Source organism: Calypte anna, unplaced genomic scaffold (genome assembly GCF_003957555.1).
Source record: "Calypte anna isolate BGI_N300 unplaced genomic scaffold, bCalAnn1_v1.p scaffold_68_arrow_ctg1, whole genome shotgun sequence".
NCBI lineage: Eukaryota > Metazoa > Chordata > Aves > Apodiformes > Trochilidae > Calypte > Calypte anna.
In genome coordinates this window covers 50960-68477 of record NW_022045524.1, presented here as the reverse complement: position 1 = coordinate 68477, position 17518 = coordinate 50960, and the positions used below count along the sequence as shown (strand labels likewise).

Sequence of the window (17518 nt, the reverse complement as noted above, 5' to 3'; positions counted from 1 at the left end):
CCCAAAGCCTCTCCTGCTCTCTCCAGCTGCAGCAGGGCAGGAGCATAGCTGAGGAATACCTGGAGCAGAGCCTGGGATACCTGGAGGATGCTCAGGACACCCTGAGGTTGGAAGCCATCAGGTTCCTGGGTGAGCCACAGCCACAGCACGTTTTCCACATCTCCCAGGGCACTCCCTAAGGGGTTAAACACAACTCTTCCTTTTCCTTTCCTCTTTCCTCTTTCCTTTCCTTTCTTTTCCCTTTTCCCTTTTCCTCTTCCTCTTCCTCTCCCTCTCCCCTCTCCCTCTCCTTCTCCTTCTCCTTCTCCTTCTCCTTCTCCTTCTCCTTCTCCTTCTCCTTCTCCTTCTCCTTCTCCTTCTCCTTCTCCTTCTCCTTCTCCTTTCCTTCCTTCTCTTTTCTTCCTCTCTCTTCCTCTCTCCTCTCTTTCTTTATTTCCTTACCTATTTATTCCCCAGGGCTTGCAGAGGGGGGGCAGCAGCACACTGAAGATTCCCTCTTTTTAGTTTTTATTTCTTTATGTTTTTTATTCATTTTTTCCCAGGCCTTGCTGCTCGGGGCCAAAGCCATCAGAAGCTCTCAGAGCTGATTAGTGGTGAGCAGGGGACAGAGGGACCTGGGGAGGGGACAGAGGAGCCAGGGGAGGGGACAGAACCTGGGGAGGGGACAGAGGGACCTGGGGAGGGGACAGAGGGACCTGGGGGGGGACAGAGGGACCTGGGGAGGGGACAGAGGAGCCTGGGGAGGTGACAGAACCTGGGGAGGGGACAGAGGGACCTGGGGAGGGGACAGAGGGACCTGGGGGGGGGGACAGAGGAACCTGGGACAGGGGACAGAACCTGTGGGGGGACATAGGGACCTGGGAGGGGGGGACAGAGCTTGGGCCAGGGGACAGAACCTGGGGAGGGGACAGAGGAGGTTGGCAGATTGCTGGGGGGACATTTGGGGTCTCTTCTCTGAAGTAATTTGATTTTTGGGTCCCAGCACTTTACCCCCTGGAGCACGATTGCATCCCCTCCATCCGCTGCCTGGCGACTCAGACCATGTTCACCCTGGGCTCCCTCAGGGGGAAGGAAAAATGGAAAAAACCCAAAAGGTTCTGGTGCTGCTGAGCCCGGAGCAGCTCCAGCTTTTCCCCAGGAAAATTCCTCCTCTTCCCTGGGAACAATCCTCTGCTGACACTCCAGGATTCCATCTCCTGGAAAAGGGAAGAGGGGGAGAATCCTGGCGACTCCATTGCCCTGTTGATTTGTTCATATTGTCCATAATTAGGAGTTTTTTCCTGTTTCTTGTTCCTGTTCTTGTTCCTGTTCTTGTTTCAATAAAGTTGTGAAGTTCAGTTCCCAGCCCATGGATCTCTCTCCCTCCTTCCCTTTTTTTTCATCAGGGATGAATCGGGATCCCCACTCATGGATTGCTGAATTCAGCAGCCAAAGGTGAAAAGATTCCAGGGAGGAAAAGGGAAAAGGGTCCAAACCTCATCCCAGGGTTTCCCAGGGAGGGCCAAGAGCTGCTCAGCCCCTGGAATGGTCTGAGGGATGGAGGGAGGGATGGAGAGATGGAGGGATGGATGGATAGAGGGATGGATGGATGGATGGATGGATGGATGGATGGAGGGATGGATGGAGGGATGGATTGATGGATGGATGGAGGATGGAGGAGGATGAGATGGATGGAAAATGGATGGAGGGATGGATGGATCGATGGAGGGATGGAGAGATGGATGGATGGATAAATGGACGAAGAAATGGATGGAGGCATGGATGGATGGAGGGAGGGATGGAGAAATGGATGGAGAGATGGATGGATGGAGGGATGGATGGATGGATGGATGGATGGATGGATGGAGAGATGGAGGGATGGATGGAGGGATGGATGCATGGATTGATGGATAAATGGATGGAGGGATGGATGGAGGGATGGAGGGAGGGATGGATGGAGGGATGGATTGATGGATGGATGGAGGGATGGAGGGAGGGAGGGAGGGAGGGAGGGATGGATGAGCAGACTGCAGGGGGGTTCCCAACATCCTGGGGTAACCTTCCAGGATGCCGGGTGAAGGAAGGGAAGCAGGAAAAAGGCAGGAAGGAAGGAGAGGGCAGGAGATCTGGCTTGGCCCTCGTGATGCCTCAAATTTCTCCTGAGAATGAGGTGGATGGGATGGAATCCTCTGTTTGGTCAGTTCTGGCATCTCTCTTGTCCCTTCCTGCCCAAAGGAGGCTCCAGGTGGGATCTCTTTATTCCTCCTGGAGGGTAAAATGTTCCTCAGAGCTGAGCAGTGTCCTTGGCTCTGCACACCAGGCTCCAGCAGTACCTCTGAACATCGAGTGGGATCAGTCCCAGAGCACACACTGACTGAGAAACTGGCTGTTAAATTCACCAAGTGCAGCTGCTGACAAGAGACTGAGCTGAAAGCAAAAGGACAAGACAGAAAATCCCCTTTATCCTGGCCCAAACCAGGACAGCACCTCAATCTCCTTCCTGAGCTGAGGGGCCCAGAACTGGACACAGGACTCAAGCTGTGGCCTCCCCAGAGCTGAGCACAGGGGCAGAATCCCTTCCCTGGACCTGCTGGCCACGCTGTTCCTGAGCCAGCCCAGGATGCCATTGGCCTTCTTGGCCACCTGGGCACACTGCTGGCTCATGGTCACCTTCCTGGCAATCCAGACTCCCAGCTCCCTTTCTGCCACTCTGTGCCCAGCCTGGAGCTCCCCATGGGGTTGTTGTGTTGAACCTCATCCCCTTGGGATCAGCCCAACTCTCCAGTCTGTCCAGGTCCCTCTGCAGAGCCCTCCTGCCTTCCAGCTCATCCACAGATTTCCTCATGAGGGACTCAATCCCCTCCTCTAAATCATCACTAAAGACATTGAACAGCACTGGGCCCAGCACTGATCCCTGGGGGACACCACAGCCGCCATTTTGGACACCACAGCCGCCATTTTGAGGCAGCCCCATTCAGCACCACTCTCTGGGCCCCTTCCAGCAGTTCCTGACCCATCCCAAAGTGCTCCTGGCTGATCCATGGGCTGACAGCTTTTCCAGGAGAATCCTGAGGGAAATGGTGTCAAACGCTTTGCCTTTTCTGCTGGGCAGTTTTGGGGTTGTTGTGTTGAACCTCATCCCCTTGGGATCAGCCCAACTCTCCAGTCTGTCCAGGTCCCTCTGCAGAGCCCTCCTGCCTTCCAGCTGACCCACACTCCCCCCAGCTCGGTGTCATCTGCTAATTAATTAATTATGGACTCAATCCCCTCCTCTAAATCATCACTAAAGACATTGAACAGCACTGGGCCCAGCACTGATCCCTGGGGGACACCACAGCCGCCATTTTGAGGCAGCCCCGTTCAGCACCACTCTCTGGGCCCCTTCCAGCAGCTCCTGACCCAGCACAGGGTGCTCCTGGCTGATCCATGGGCTGATCTCAGCCCCCCCATTTCCCAGCACCAGGCAGGGGGGGTTTGGTGGCTCTGGCTCTGATCTCTCCCTGCTCTGCAGGTGGTGCTGAAGGAGGATTCCTCATTCCAGCTGACCACAGAAGTCAAACACCTTTCCATGCAGGCCATTACCCAGCTCAGGTACCTGCCCAGCCCTCCTGGGCTCCTCTCACCCAGGGGGGGACCCTGCACACCCTGTTAACACCTTCCTGCCCCCAGCTGCCCCATCTCCTCAGAGGAGGGAGCAAAACTCTGGTCTAATTGTAGGTGTTATTGGGGTGGGTGTCATGGTGGGAAATATTCTGCTGTGGGAGATAAAAATTAAGTTTTAACAGAGAGCATTTCCCTGCCAGAGGAGAGTTACTGCAGGCCAGGCTGGGGCTCAGTCCATCCTTATCAGGTTCTCTTGTTTTACACAACTGGAAGGATTTAAAGGTGGAACCTCCAGCTTTGTCTTGATGTAATGGATCAGAACTGATCCAACTGGACCCTCTCTCTTTGCCCTCTCCACCTGAAAGTTGATCTCCATATTTATATCGTTGATCAGAACAGGTCCAACTCAACTCTCTTTGCCCTCTCCTCCATCTTGACACAACTGATCAGAACAGATCCACTGGATCCACTGGACCTTTTCTCTTTGCCCTCTCCAACTAGAAGTTGATCTCCATCCGGCTATAATGGATCAGAACAGGTCCAACTGGGCCCTCTCTCTTTGCTCTCTCCTCCATCTGGATATAATTGATCAGAACAGGTCCAACTGGGCCCTTTCTCTGCCCTCTCCAACTAAAAGTCCATCTCTACATTGATATAATGGATCAGAACAGGTCCAACTGGGCCCTCTCTCTTTGCAGCACGGTGGGAACCCTGCTGGAAGGCAAGGAGAAGATCCTGCTGGAGCTTTGCTTCTCCAGTGTTTTCTGGCTGCCCCCTGCAGAGCACATCTTGAGCCCCAAACCCACTCTCTACTACGAGGTAGGTTCTGGTTTAAGCTCCAGGAGCTCCCAGCCCCTCAGATCTGCCCCCTGCCCACCCTCTGCTGGGATTTGGGATGCAAAGCAGGGGCTGGGCTTGACTTTCCCCCCCTCACCCCCTCCTGTGGGCACAGGCAGAAGGTTTTCTGTCCCTGGCTCTCTCCCTGGGATTTGGGAGTTCTTGGGGGTGGCAGAGGCAGCAGGAAGGAAGGAGACACCAGGCTCAAGGTCTTTGTCCTCCCTGCAGGTCTTGATGAGCATGGACACCCTGCTGCAGCAGGTGGTGGCAAATTGTCCTGAATCCAGGGTCAGCGAGGTGCTGGAGATGATATTCCAGGTCTGGGATGTGCAAAGGGTGGAGGGAAGGGGTTGTCCTGGAGTGAGGGGAGGGATGGAGGGAGGGAGGGAGGGAGGGAGGGATGGATGGATGGAGGGATGGATGGATGGATGGAGGGATGGATGGAGGGAGGGATGGATGGATGGATGGAGGGATGGATGGAGAGATGGGAAGAGGGATGGATGGAGGGAGGGATGGATGGATGGATGGATGGATGGATGGATGGATGGATGAGCAGACTGCAGGGGGGTTCCCAACATCCTGGGGTAACCAGGGGCTGCCCCCCAGGCTTTCCTGGCACCCAGGGGGTGGCACCTGCCTCCTGCCTGGCCACAAGGCTGTGGGGTACCCAGGGAACCCCCGTCCAGCCTCAAGGGACCCAGCGGGTGCAGCCCAGGAGTGGATGGATGCTGGTTCTGCTGGAGGGGGTGTCTGCTCCCAGGACACACCAGGAGCTTCTCTCTCTCTCTCTCTCTTTCCCCCCAGCTGCTGATAAACTTTTCCAACTGTGAGAGGCCCGAGGTTCGGAAGAGGGCAGTGGGCAGGATCCGCGGCCTCAGCCGCTTCCTGACCGCTTCTTTCTGGGGGAAAGTAAGGACCTGGAACCCTCCAGCCAGCCCAAAGCCCCCTCCCTGCACACCCCTCCAGCTCTCTGCTCCCCTTTTGCTCTTCTGCTTCCCTCCCCCAGCACGATCAAAAGACGGAGAACCAGGAATTCCAGATCCCAAACTTTGGGGAGCTGCTGGGCCAGCTTGTCCTGCTGCTGTCCTTCAAGGAGAAAGAGGAGGACACCAGTGCCATGGCCTTAGATGCTCTCTGGTGCTTCTTCATCGAAAAGCACCAGAAAGGTAAGAGAAGCCACACACCAACATCCCCCAGGGCTCTGCTTGTCTTCCTGGGGGTTGCCACAGACCATTCCTGGGCTTTTTGGGGACACCAGCAGTGCCTCTCCCCTGCTCCCCAGCCCCAGGCTGCTGATGTTGCTCCCTCAAAGAGGAAGGCAGCCCCACTCCTCCTCTTCCTCACCTCCCTTGGAGAGCTTCTCCCCCTGCCCTGGGGGGTTTCCAGCCATGGTTTAATTGTGGGGCTGCTCCAGGGCTGGAGGGTTTGGGCTTTCCCAGCCCAGGAGCTCCCATGCAGGCAGCTCCACTGCTCCCCAGTCCCTCCTCTTCCTCCTCCTCTCCTGCCCCTGGCTCATCATCTCCCTCCTCAGCCATTCCAAGCCTTCCTCAGGATGTGCTCAGCTTGCCTGCAGAGCTCCTGGATCTCACCCCCTCCTGTGTCTCTGCCCTGCTCAGGCACAACCCTGCCCGAGGACCAGGAAGAACTCCGACAGGACTGGGAAGTCCAAACTGCTGCCCCCTCCTGCTCTGAGGTTGCCAGAACTGTTACTGAGGTAGTCACCTTCCCCCTCCCTGCCACCCTTCCCCAGGGCAGCAGCAGAGGGGGGGACATTTGTCAGCAATGGCACCAGGAACAGGGGAGCTGGGGTGGCCTCGCTGTCCCCAGGCAGAGATGATGCCAGGGCTGCCCTTCAGCATCCCAGCTCCAGCTCCAGCCCTCCTGGCCACCAGCAAGCCCTGGGTGGCTGTAGGGCCAGCAGCACCCTCTGCTCATCACCCCAAACCTCCTTGCTCACCCTGGGGCTCCTCTCTCCTCATCCTCCCACGGGGCAGGGGCTGCAGCTTTCCCCTGGGCTCTGCTGCCACCACCCCTGCTGGGCACCTCCCACCTGGGACACCTCCTGTGACGTGTCCCTGCTCTCTTTTTCCTCCCAAAGATGTTCTCAAAGTACCTCCAGCCCTCAGAAAGAGTAGATTTCATCCCCAAAATCATTGAGGGCAGACCCCAGCTCAGCCACCCCCATCAGGGCACCCCATGTGATGTCTCTGTGCTCTCTTCTTCCTCCCAAAGACATAAGCAAAGCATCTCCAGCCCTCAGAAAGAGCAGATTCCATCCCCAGAATCATGCTGGGCAGACCCCACCATCAGGGCACTTCATGCTTCATGTCCCTGCTCTCTTTTTCCTCCCCAAGATGTTCTCAGGGTTCCTGAAGCCCTCAGAAAGGACAGGTTTCATCCTGAGGGTCATGGAGGGGATGCAATCCTTCACCATCTATGACAAGGAGCTGGTGGGCAGCGTCCTGCTTGGGATCACAGGAGAGTCAGTGCGCTGGATCGTGGATGTGAGGGGCCTCTGCCTGGGCTGCCCTTCAGCCCTCTCAGCCCTTGCTCCTTCTTCCATCCCTCATTCCATACATCCATGTATCCATGTAACCATCCATCCATCCATCCATCCATGTATTCATCCTTCCCTCCATCCCTTCCTCCATCCATCCCTTCCTCCATCCATCCATCCATCCATCCATCCATCCATCCCCCCATCCCTCCCTCCCTTTCTCCCTCATCCCATCCCATCCCATCCCTCCCTCCCTCCTCATCCCTGCCTCCCTGCTGATCCCTCTCCCTCTCCAGATGCCCAGGGTCCTGACCTCCCTCTACCAGACCCTCTGTTCCATCCGTTGGGACTCAGCCTGGCAGGGAGTGCGCTCTCTGCTCCTCAAGCTGCTGGAGCAGAACCCTGAGGATGCAGTCAAGCTGCTGCTGGACACTGCTCCTCCAGGAGACCGGTACCGGCCCCAAAAATACCCAAAGTTCCCCCAATTCCCTTGATCTGAGGCAGCCCTGCTGACAGGGGGCTTTTCCTTGCAGCTCTGGGCTAGATATGTGGGAGATGCTGCTCACCAAACCCGGGGCTGTGGATCTGGTTTTGGTGGAGCTGCACAAGCAGCTCCAGCTCAGGCACCAGAATTTGCTTTTCTCCACCCTCTCCGAGGACATTTCTTGCCTGGCTGTGAGTTCCCATTTCTGGACCCCCCCTGTGCCCCCTCCTCAGCTCCCTGGGGGAAGCAGAAGCTGCAGGGTGCAGGGAGCTCCCTCCCCCAGCTCTGCCCATCCCTGACTCCTGGGTTTCTTTCAGCTCCTGTCCACCATGTACCTGTCCCAGGAATTCTTTGCCCAGGCCTACACCTTCTGGAGGTTCCTGAAGGACCAGACCCAGGACGTGCTCTCTGTGGCACTCGTTGGCATGGCCACCCTGTCTGAGACTCCTGAGATGGTGAGCAGGGAATTCCAGAGGGCAGGAAGGGGAGGGAATGGCTGCAATCCAGTGGCAGCACCATCCCTCCCTCCCTCCATCCATGTATCCACCCATCCATCCATGTATCCACCCATCCATCCATCCCTCCATCCATCCCTCCATCCCTCTCTCCATCCCTCTCTCCATCCCTCCATCCATGCCAGGGTGGGTCCCAGGGGCTTCCTGGGGACGTTTCCAGGAGTCCCTTGGGATCTCCTCCTCCTTTTTCCCTTCCCCAGGCCTGGAAGCTGAAGGTGCTGCTGCCAGACCTGCTGGAGGTGCTGGAGCAGGGGGCTGAGGATGTTCAGCTGAAGGCCCTCAAGATTTTCAGGAATGTGCTGAGGGAACTGAGCAGGAAGGAGGTGACTGCCATGGCTCCAGAGCTGCTGGACAAGCTCCTGCCTCTGTTTGGAAACGTAAGGATGGGCTGGGAGCAGCAGGCCTTGGGAAGCTGATCCCTAGGGAAGCACTGGGAGAAGGGGCTGCTCCTCTCCTGTCTCCTCTGGGAGATGTGGGAGGGAGGGAAGGAGGGAGGGAAGGATGGAAGGAGAGATGGATGGATGGATGGATGGATGGATGGATGGATGGATAAATGGCTGGAGGGATGGATAAATGGATGGCTGGCTGGTTAAATGTCTGGGTTCTGAGTCCTGCAGCCCAGCTCAGCCTCTCCCTGAGCTCTCTGCACCCTGGGGCTGTTCCAGCTGGGAATGGGCTCCTCCCCAGGGGCAGAGCTGCTCTGTCTCATGTCCTGCTCTCTTCTCCCCAGGAGATGCTGAGTGACCTGAGGGAATTCTCCCTCCAGCTCTTCACAGAGCTGCTGCAGAAAGTGTCTGGGAGGAGGGAGCTGAAGTGGAGGAGGGAGCTGAAGTGGAGGAGGGAGCTGAAGCAGCGAGTGAGACGGGGGCTCTTCCACCTCTGGCTCCACATGAGGGATGAGAGCCCCAGCGTGGCCCAGGTACAGCTTCCAGCCAGAGCTTTGGGGTGGGAATGGGAAGAAAAGCAGAGGAAAAGGAGGGGGGTGGCATCTCCCAAGCTCTGGTGTCCTGCAGGCCTCCAGCCAAGCCCTGCTGGCTGCTGCAGAGCTGCTCCAGTGGCAGCAGCTCCAGGACCTGGTGCTGACAGAGCAGACCTGGAGGATTGGGGAGTGCTTGGTGAGGACAAAGCCTGAGGCTGGAGGAGGGAAAAGTCATGGGATGGGATGGGATGGGATGGGATGGGATGGGGGATCTGCAGCTCTGCTGCAACCCAGAGCTCCCAGCCTGGAGCTGAAGCCTTGGTCCCTGTCCTGAAGGAAAGAGCTCCAGGGGTTCCTTTCCAGGAGGGATGGAGAGAGGGAGGGAGGGAGAGAGGGATGGATGAAGGGATGGAGAGATGGATGGATGGATGGATGGATGGATGGAGCCCCCTCTCCCCTCCCTGCACCCCACGGGGGTCTCAGCACCCCCAGGGCTCCCTCTCCACCTCAGTCCCCCTGTCTCCTGGCTGGGAGAGGGGACTGGGCTGGGAGGAGGGACTGGGAGGTGCCCAAAGCCTCTCCTGCTCTCTCCAGCTGCAGCAGGGCAGGAGCATAGCTGAGGAATACCTGGAGCAGAAGCCTGGGATACCTGGAGGATGCTCAGGACACCCTGAGGTTGGAAGCCATCAGGTTCCTGGGTGAGCCACAGCCACAGCACGTTTTCCACATCTCCCAGGGCACTCCCTAAGGGGTTAAACACAACTCTTAATGTGCTGGCTGTGAGATGCTTCCCCCTCCTGGTGGTCACCTTTCCTTTCTTTTCCTTTTCCTTTTCTTTTTCTTTTTCTTTTTCTTTTTCTTTTTCCTTTTCCTTTTCCTTTTCCTTTTCCTTTTCCTTTTCCTTTTCCTTTTCCTTTTCCTTTTCCTTTCCTCTTTCCTTTCCCCTTTCCTTTCCTTTCCTTTCCTTTCCTTTCCTTTCCTTTCCTTTCCTTTCCTTTCTCTCTCTCCGTCCTCTTCCTCTTTCTCCTCCTTCTCTCCTTTCCTTCTCCTTCTCCTTCTCCTTCTCCTTCTCCTTCTCCTTCTCCTTCTCCTTCTCCTTCTCCTTCTCCTTCTCCTTCTCCTTCTCCTTCTCCTTCTCCTTCTCCTTCTCCTTCTCCTTCTCCTTCTCCTTCTCCTTCTCCTTCTCCTTCTCCTTCTCCTTCTCCTTCTCCTTCTCCTTCTCCTTCTTTTCCTTTTCCTTCCTTCTCTTTTCTTCCTCTCTCTTCCTCTCTCCTCTCTTTCTTTATTTCCTTACCTATTTATTTCTTTATTCCCCAGGGCTTGCAGAGGGGGGGCAGCAGCACACTGAAGATTCCCTCTTTTTAGTTTTTATTTCTTTATGTTTTTTATTCATTTTTTCCCAGGCCTTGCTGCTCGGGGCCAAAGCCATCAGAAGCTCTCAGAGCTGATTAGTGGTGAGCAGGGGACAGAGGGACCTGGGGAGGGGACAGAGGAGCCTGGGGAGGGGACAGAACCTGGGGAGGGGACAGAGGGACCTGGGGAGGGGACAGAGGGAGCGGGGGGGGGGGGGAAGAGGAACCTGGGACAGGGGACAGAACCTGGGGAGAGGACAGAGGGACCTGGGGGGGGACAGAGGGACCTGGGGAGGGGACAGAGGAGCCGGGGGAGGTGACAGAACCTGGGAGGGGACAGAGGGACCGGAGGGAAGAACCTGGGGGGGGGACAGAGAGACCTGGGGGGATGACAGAGGAACCTGGGACAGGGGACAGAAACCTGAGGGGGGACAGAGGGACCTGGGGGGGGGGGACAGAGCTTGGGCCAGGGGACAGAACCTGGGGAGGGGACAGAGGAGGTTGGCAGATTGCTGGGGGGACATTTGGGGTCTCTTCTCTGAAGTCATTTGATTTTGGGTCCCAGCACTTTACCCCTGGAGCACGATTGCCATCCCCTCCATCCGCTGCCTGGCGACTTCAGACCATGTTCACCCTGGCTCCCTCAGGGGAAGGAAAAATGGAAAAAAACCAAAAGGTTCTGGTGCTGCTGAGCCCGGAGCAGCTCCAGCTTTTCCCCAGGAAAATTCCTCCTCTTCCCTGGGAACAATCCTCTGCTGACACTCCAGGATTCCACCTCCTGGAAAAGGGAAGAGGGGGAGAATCCTGGCGACTCCATTGCCCTGTTGATTTGTACATATTGTCCATAATTAGGAGTTTTTTTCCTGTTTCTTGTTCCTGTTCTTGTTTCAATAAAGTTGTGAAGTTCAGTTCCCAGCCCATGGATCTCTCTCCCTCCTTCCCTTTTTTTTCATCAGGGATGAATCGGGATCCCCACTCATGGATTGCTGAATTCAGCAGCCAAAGGTGAAAAGATTCCAGGGAGGAAAAGGGAAAAGGGTCCAAACCTCATCCCAGGGTTTCCCAGGGAGGGCCAAGAGCTGCTCAGCCCCTGGAATGGTCTGAGGGATGGAGGGAGGGATGGAGAGATGGAGGGATGGATGGATAGAGGGATGGAGGGACGGATGGATGGATGGATGGAGGGATGGATAAATGGATGGAGGGATGGAGAGATGGAGGGATGGATGGAGGGAGGGAGGGATGGATGGAGGGAGGGAGGGAGGGATGAGCAGACTGCAGGGGGGTTCCCAACACCCTGGGGTAACCTTCCAGGATGCCGGGTGAAGGAAGGGAAGCAGGAAAAAGGCAGGAAGGAAGGAGAGGGCAGGAGATCTGGCTTGGCCCTCGTGATGCCTCAAATTTCTCCTGAGGATGAGGTGGATGGGATGGAATCCTCTGTTTGGTCAGTTCTGGCATCTCTCTTGTCCCTTCCTCCCCAAAGGAGGCTCCAGGTGGGATCTCTTTCTTCCTCCTGGAGGGTAAAATGTTCCTCAGAGCTGAGCAGTGTCCTTGGCTCTGCACACCAGGTTCCAGCAGTACCTCTGAACATCGAGTGGGATCAGTCCCAGAGCACACACTGACTGAGAAACTGGCTGTTAAATTCACCAAGTGCAGCTGCTGACAAGAGACTGAGCTGAAAGCAAAAGGACAAGACAGAAAATCCCCTTTATCCTGGCCCAAACCAGGACAGCACCTCAATCTCCTTCCTGAGCTGAGGGGCCCAGAACTGGACACAGGACTCAAGCTGTGGCCTCCCCAGAGCTGAGCACAGGGGCAGAATCCCTTCCCTGGACCTGCTGGCCACGCTGTTCCTGAGCCAGCCCAGGATGCCATTGGCCTTCTTGGCCACCTGGGCACACTGCTGGCTCATGGTCACCTTCCTGGCAATCCAGACTCCCAGGTCCCTTTCTGCCACTCTGTGCCCAGCCTGGAGCTCCCCATGGGGTTGTTGTGTTGAACCTCATCCCCTTGGGATCAGCCCCAACTCTCCAGTCTGTCCAGGTCCCTCTGCAGAGCCCTCCTGCCTTCCAGCTGACCCCACAGATTTCCTCATGAGGGACTCAATCCCCTCCTCTAAATCATCCCTAAAGACATTGAACAGCACTGGGCCCAGCACTGATCCCTGGGGGACACCACAGCCGCCATTTTGGAAGGCAGCCCCGTTCAGCACCACTCTCTGGGCCCCTTCCAGCAGCTCCTGACCCAGCCAAAAGTGCTCCTGGCTGATCCATGGGCTGACAGCTTTTCCAGGAGAATCCTGAGGGAAATGGTGTCAAACGCTTTGCCTTTTCTGCTGGGCAGTTTTGGGGTTGTTGTGTTTGAACCTCCATCCCCTTGGGATCATCCCAACTCTCCAGTCTGTCCAGGTCCCTCTGCAGAGCCCTCCTGCCTTCCAGCTGACCCACACTCCCCCCAGCTCGGTGTCATCTGCTAATTAATTAATTATGGACTCAATCCCCTCCTCTAAATCATCACTAAAGACATTGAACAGCACTGGGCCCAGCACTGATCCCTGGGGGACCACCACAGCCGCCATTGTGAAGGCAGGCCCCGTTCAGCACCACTCTCTGGGCCCCTTCCAGCAGCTCCTGACCCAGCACAGGTGCTCCTGGCTGATCCATGGGCTGATCTCAGCCCCCCCATTTCCCAGCACCAGGCAGGGGGGGTTTGGTGGCTCTGGCTCTGATCTCTCCCTGCTCTGCAGGGGTGCTGAAGGGGATTCCTCATTCCAGCTGACCACAGAAGTCAAACACCTTTCCATGCAGGCCATTACCCAGCTCAGGTACCTGCCCAGCCCTCCTGGGCTCCTCTCACCCGGGGGGACCCTGCACACCCTGTTAACACCTTCCTGCCCCCAGCTGCCCCATCTCCTCAGAGGAGGGAGCAAAACTCTGGTCTAATTGTAGGTGTTATTGGGGTGGGTGTCATGGTGGGAATATTCTGCTGTGGGAGATAAAAATTAAGTTTTAACAGAGAGCATTTCCCTGCCAGAGGAGAGTTACTGCAGGCCAGGCTGGGGCTCAGTCCATCCTTATCAGGTTCTCTTGTTTTACACAACTGGAAGGATTTAAAGGTGGAACCTCCAGCTTTGTCTTGATGTAATGGATCAGAACAGATCCAACTGGACCCTCTCTCTTTGCCCTCTCCTCCATCTGGATATAATTGATCAGAACAGGTCCAACTGGACCCTCTCTCTTTGCCCTCTCCACCTGAAAGGTGATCTCCATATTTATATCATTGATCAGAACAGGTCCAACTGGACCCTTTCTCTGCCCTCTCCAACTAAAAGTCCATCTCTACATTGATATAATGGATCAGAACAGATCCAACTGGACCCTCTCTCTTTGCCCTCTCCAACTGAAAGTTGATCTCCATATCTATATTGTTGATCAGAACAGGTCCAACTGAACTCTCTTTGCCCTCTCCTCCAACTTGACACAACTGATCAGAACAGATCCACTGGATCCACTGGACCTTTTCTCTTTGCCCTCTCCATCTAGAAGTTGATCTCCATCTGGCTATAATGGATCAGAACAAGTCCAACTGGACCCTTTCTCTGCCCTCTCCAACTAAAAGTCCATCTCTACATTGGTATAATGGATCAGACCAGGTCCAACTGGGCCCTCTCTCTTTGCCCTCTCCTCCATCTGGATATAATTGATCAGAACAGGTCCAACTGGACCCTCTCTCTTTGCCCTCTCCAACTAAAAGTCCATCTCCATCTGGATGTAATTGATCAGAATTTCCCTCTCCAAACTAATAGCTGATCTCCATCTGGATCAGAACAGGTCCAACTGGGCCCTCTCTCTTTGCAGCACGGTGGGAACCCTGCTGGAAGGCAAGGAGAAGATCCTGCTGGAGCTTTGCTTCTCCAGTGTTTTCTGGCTGCCCCCTGCAGAGCACATCTTGAGCCCCAAACCCACTCTCTACTACGAGGTAGGTTCTGAGTTTTAAGCTCCAGGAGCTCCCAGCCCCTCAGATCTGCCCCCTGCCCACCCTCTGCTGGGATTTGGGATGCAAAGCAGGGGCTGGGCTTTGACTTTCCCCCCCTCACCCCCTCCTGTGGGCACAGGCAGAAGGTTTTCTGTCCCTGGCTCTCTCCCTGGGATTTGGGAGTTCTTGGGGGTGGCAGAGGCAGCAGGAAGGAAGGAGACACCAGGCTCAAGGTCTTTGTCCTCCCTGCAGGTCCTGATGAGCATGGACACCCTGAGTCCCTGAGGTCCCTCCCCCCCCCTTTTAGCTTCCCCCCTCCCCTGAAGTGGCTCCTGTTCCACCGCCCGGCCCCCCCCCTGCTGCAGGAGGGACCCCAGTAAGAGGGGGGGGTCGGGGGGAGTCTTGGGGGTCAGGGGGAGATCACGGGGGGGTGGGTGCCCCCCCTGTGTGCCCCCCCCATTCCCTTTGCCCCCCCCCCCCGCAGGTGTGGGGGGCCGGGGGGGGTGGTGGTGGTCGGGGGGGGTGTCCTGGAGGGCGGGCTGGGTTTTGGGGGGCTCTGGGGGGGTTATTGGGGATCAGGGGGGTCAGTGCCCCCCCCTCTGTGCCCCCCCCCTTCCCTTTGCCCTCCCCCCAGTGTGTGGGGGGTCAGGGGGGAGTCAGAGCCCCCCCCCGTGCCCCCCCTTTCCCTTTGCCCCCCCAGGTGTGGGTTGGGGTTCTGGGGGGGTTCTGGGGGGACTGTGGGGGCTGTAGGGGGGGATGGGGGTGTTCAGGGGGGGTTGGTTGTTTCTGGGGGGGGGTCAGGAGGAGTCAGTGCCCCCCCCCCCCCCCCCTTCCCTTCACCCCCCCCCCCAATGTGTGGGGGGGCAGGGGGGCTTGGGGGGTGTGTGTTGGGTCTGGGGGTGTCAGGGAGGATGGGCTGGATTTGGGGGGGCTTTGGGGGATCTGGGGGACTGTGGGGGGGTCAGAGGGGGTCAGTGCTCCCCCCCCGTGCCCCCCCTTTCCCTTTGCCCCCCCCCCAGGTGTGGGCTGGGTCAGGGAGGGTTTGGAGGTCGGGGGTGGGGGGGGATGGTCAAGGGGGGGTGGGTTGGGTCTGGGGGGGGTTTGGGGGGTCAGGGGGGGTTGGATGTTTTTGGGGGGGGGTCAGTGGCCCTCCCTGTGCCCCCCCCCTTCCCTTTGCCCCCCCCCAGGTGTGGGCTGGTGGCTCTCTGGATGGCAGCTTCACTCCTGGCCCCCTCCCACGGGGTGGGTCTGGGGGAGGTGCTGGGGGCAGCCCAGGCCCGGGGCTTCACTGCCCGGGGGGAGATGTTTTCAGGTAAAAAAAACCCCAAATCAGGGAGGGGGGGGGACACAAAACCCCTTTTTTTTTTTATTATTTCCCCCCCCCCTTTGTTCTTGTTGCAGCCCTGCACATGGCAGCCCTGGCCCAGGAGCTCTTCCCCTGCAGAGCTGAGGTCGTTTCGGGGGGCCTGGGGGGGCCCAATCGCCCCAAGATCCTCCAGCACCTCACCCGGGGGCTCCCCCTCCTCGTGCCGTATCCTGGGGGGGGGATTTTTTTTTTTTTTTGGGGGGGGGAATCCTTTTTATCAACCCCTTCTCCTGGTTCTGTCCCCACTGGGCTGGGAGCCCCCATTTTGGGGGGTCCTAAGCCCCCTAAGTCTCCCTTTTACATTATGGGGGGGCTCTGTTTATCCGGGGGGCTTTTTCTTGGGGGGGGCCTCTTTTTGCGGGGGTGTCTTTTTTTTTGGGGGGGGGAATCCTTTTTCCAACCCCTTCTGCTGGTTCTGTCCCCACTGGGCTGGGAGCCCCCATTTTGGGGGGTCCCAACCCCCCTAAGTCTCCCTTAATATTATTGGGGGGGCTCTGTTAATCCGGGGGGGGCTTTTTTGGGGGGGGTTGTGTCTTTTTTTGGGGGGGGGGGGATCATTTTACCCCCATTTCCCCCCTCGTGTGGTGCTGCCCCCACTCAGGGTATTTTGGGGGGGGGTCCAGATGATTTCTTACTGGGGGTTTGGGGTCTTATTGGGGGAGGGGGTTAATTTGGGGGGCTGGGAGGATTTGGGGGTGTGGGGGGGGGGCTTTTCACCCTGTTGCCCCCCCTTAACCCCCCCCCCCAAGTTATGATGAAGACAGCAACCACGAGCCCTGCCACAAACACGGCCACAAAGCCCATTGGGCTGTGCTCACAGGTACAAAACAAAGGGGGGGGGGGGTCAGGGACCCCCCTCATGGTGTGGGGGGGGGGCTCTGAGGTGACCTTGCCCCTTCCCCCCCCCCCCAGGTGTCATTCTGGGGGTCCCCACCTCGGCGTTGCCCCCCAACTTCCAGCAGGACCCCGAGATCCCCAACCTCTTCCACGCCCCCCAGGAGGAGTTTTTATTGGGGGGGGTGGATTTGGGGGGGGGGGTCTTAGAGGGGGGGGAGGTTTGGGTGTTGGGACAACAGGGGAAAAGCCCCCGGCCCCATTTATGGCCCTGGGGGGGACTGGAAACCAGTAATGGGCAACTGGGAGAGCTGAGCCCCAGGAGGGAGGGGGATGGGCACCACTATGTGGTACCCGAGGGGGGGTTGGGGGGGGGGCTGAGGGGGAGGGCGGTGCTGCTGGGACCCCCATAAACAACCCCCCCACCTCAAAAAAGAAATCCCCCCCCAATAAACACCTCCAAGAAAAGCCCTGAAGTGCAAGAAATGTCACCCAGAAACATCCCCCCCCCCCCAAAAAAAAAGGGAAACTCCCTAAACACCCCCCCAAAAAAATGGGAAACCCCCCAAACACCCCCCCAAAAAAAAACCCACCCTGAGAAGCCCCCCAAACACCCCCCCCAAAAAAGCCCTAAGAAACCCCCCCAAAAAACCCCACTCCAAACCCCCCAACAAACCCCCCCCCAAGAAACACCCCCAGATCCCTCAGGATGGATCCCAACACCCCCAGATCCCTCTGGGTGGATCCCAACACCCCCAGATCCCAGGGGGTTCCCAACACCCCCAGATCCCAGGGGGGATCCCAACACCCCTGGATCCCTCCAGGTGGATCCCAACACCCCCAGATCCCTCATGGAGGATTCCCGAGATCCCTTGGGGTGGATCCCCAAGCTCCCAGATCCCAGGGAGGATCCCTCAGGATGGATCCCGACACCCCCAGATCCCAGGGGGGATCCCTCAGGATGGATCCCAAATCTCCTGCAGGCTCCCAGGTCCCTCTTGGTGGATCCCAACACCCCCAGATCCCAAGGGGAGGATTCCCCAGATCCCTCAGGATGGATCCCAACACTCCCAGATCCCAGGGGGGATCCCAACACCCCTGGATCCCTCCAGGTGGATCCCAACACCCCCAGATCCTTTGGGGGGAATCCCTCAGGATGG

General features: G+C 57.5%; 2 protein-coding genes across 2 annotated transcripts; both read left to right on the top strand.

Annotated features, from left to right (window-relative positions):
• The first annotated feature begins 4659 nt into the window (after positions 1-4659).
• Positions 4660-10761, top strand: LOC115600355. The gene is made up of 14 exons (XM_030468774.1): positions 4660-4737; positions 5224-5328; positions 5426-5585; positions 6036-6133; positions 6774-6923; positions 7213-7367; positions 7450-7591; positions 7718-7855; positions 8116-8292; positions 8646-8834; positions 8929-9030; positions 9429-9532; positions 10238-10288; positions 10752-10761. The coding sequence occupies exons 1-13, from the start codon at positions 4660-4662 to the stop codon at positions 10284-10286; spliced, it is 1647 nt and encodes a 548-aa protein (XP_030324634.1). The 3' UTR covers positions 10287-10288; positions 10752-10761.
• A 3692-nt stretch (positions 10762-14453) lies between these two features.
• Positions 14454-16833, top strand: CUNH19orf54 (chromosome unknown C19orf54 homolog). Its single transcript, XM_030468773.1, has 6 exons — positions 14454-14534; positions 15346-15470; positions 15560-15689; positions 16274-16344; positions 16437-16579; positions 16795-16833. Exons 2-6 carry the CDS (start codon positions 15368-15370, stop codon positions 16831-16833), a joined length of 486 nt encoding a protein of 161 aa, XP_030324633.1. The 5' UTR covers positions 14454-14534; positions 15346-15367.
• The last annotated feature ends 685 nt before the right edge of the window (positions 16834-17518 follow it).

Bases quoted from the DNA above. Each gene is read 5' to 3' on its own strand.
- CUNH19orf54 (XM_030468773.1), top strand. From the start codon at position 15,368: ATGGCAGCTTCACTCCTGGCCCCCTCCCACGGGGTGGGTCTGGGGGAG. The intron at 16,345-16,436 runs GTACAAAACAAA...CCCCCCCCCCAG, and splicing joins CCATTGGGCTGTGCTCACAG to GTGTCATTCTGGGGGTCCCC. The intron at 16,580-16,794 runs GTTTGGGTGTTG...ACCTCAAAAAAG, and splicing joins GGGTCTTAGAGGGGGGGGAG to AAATCCCCCCCCAATAAACA.
- LOC115600355 (XM_030468774.1), top strand. From the start codon at position 4,660: ATGGACACCCTGCTGCAGCAGGTGGTGGCAAATTGTCCTGAATCCAGG. The intron at 6,924-7,212 runs GTGAGGGGCCTC...CTCCCTCTCCAG, and splicing joins CAGTGCGCTGGATCGTGGAT to ATGCCCAGGGTCCTGACCTC. The intron at 8,835-8,928 runs GTACAGCTTCCA...GGTGTCCTGCAG, and splicing joins AGAGCCCCAGCGTGGCCCAG to GCCTCCAGCCAAGCCCTGCT.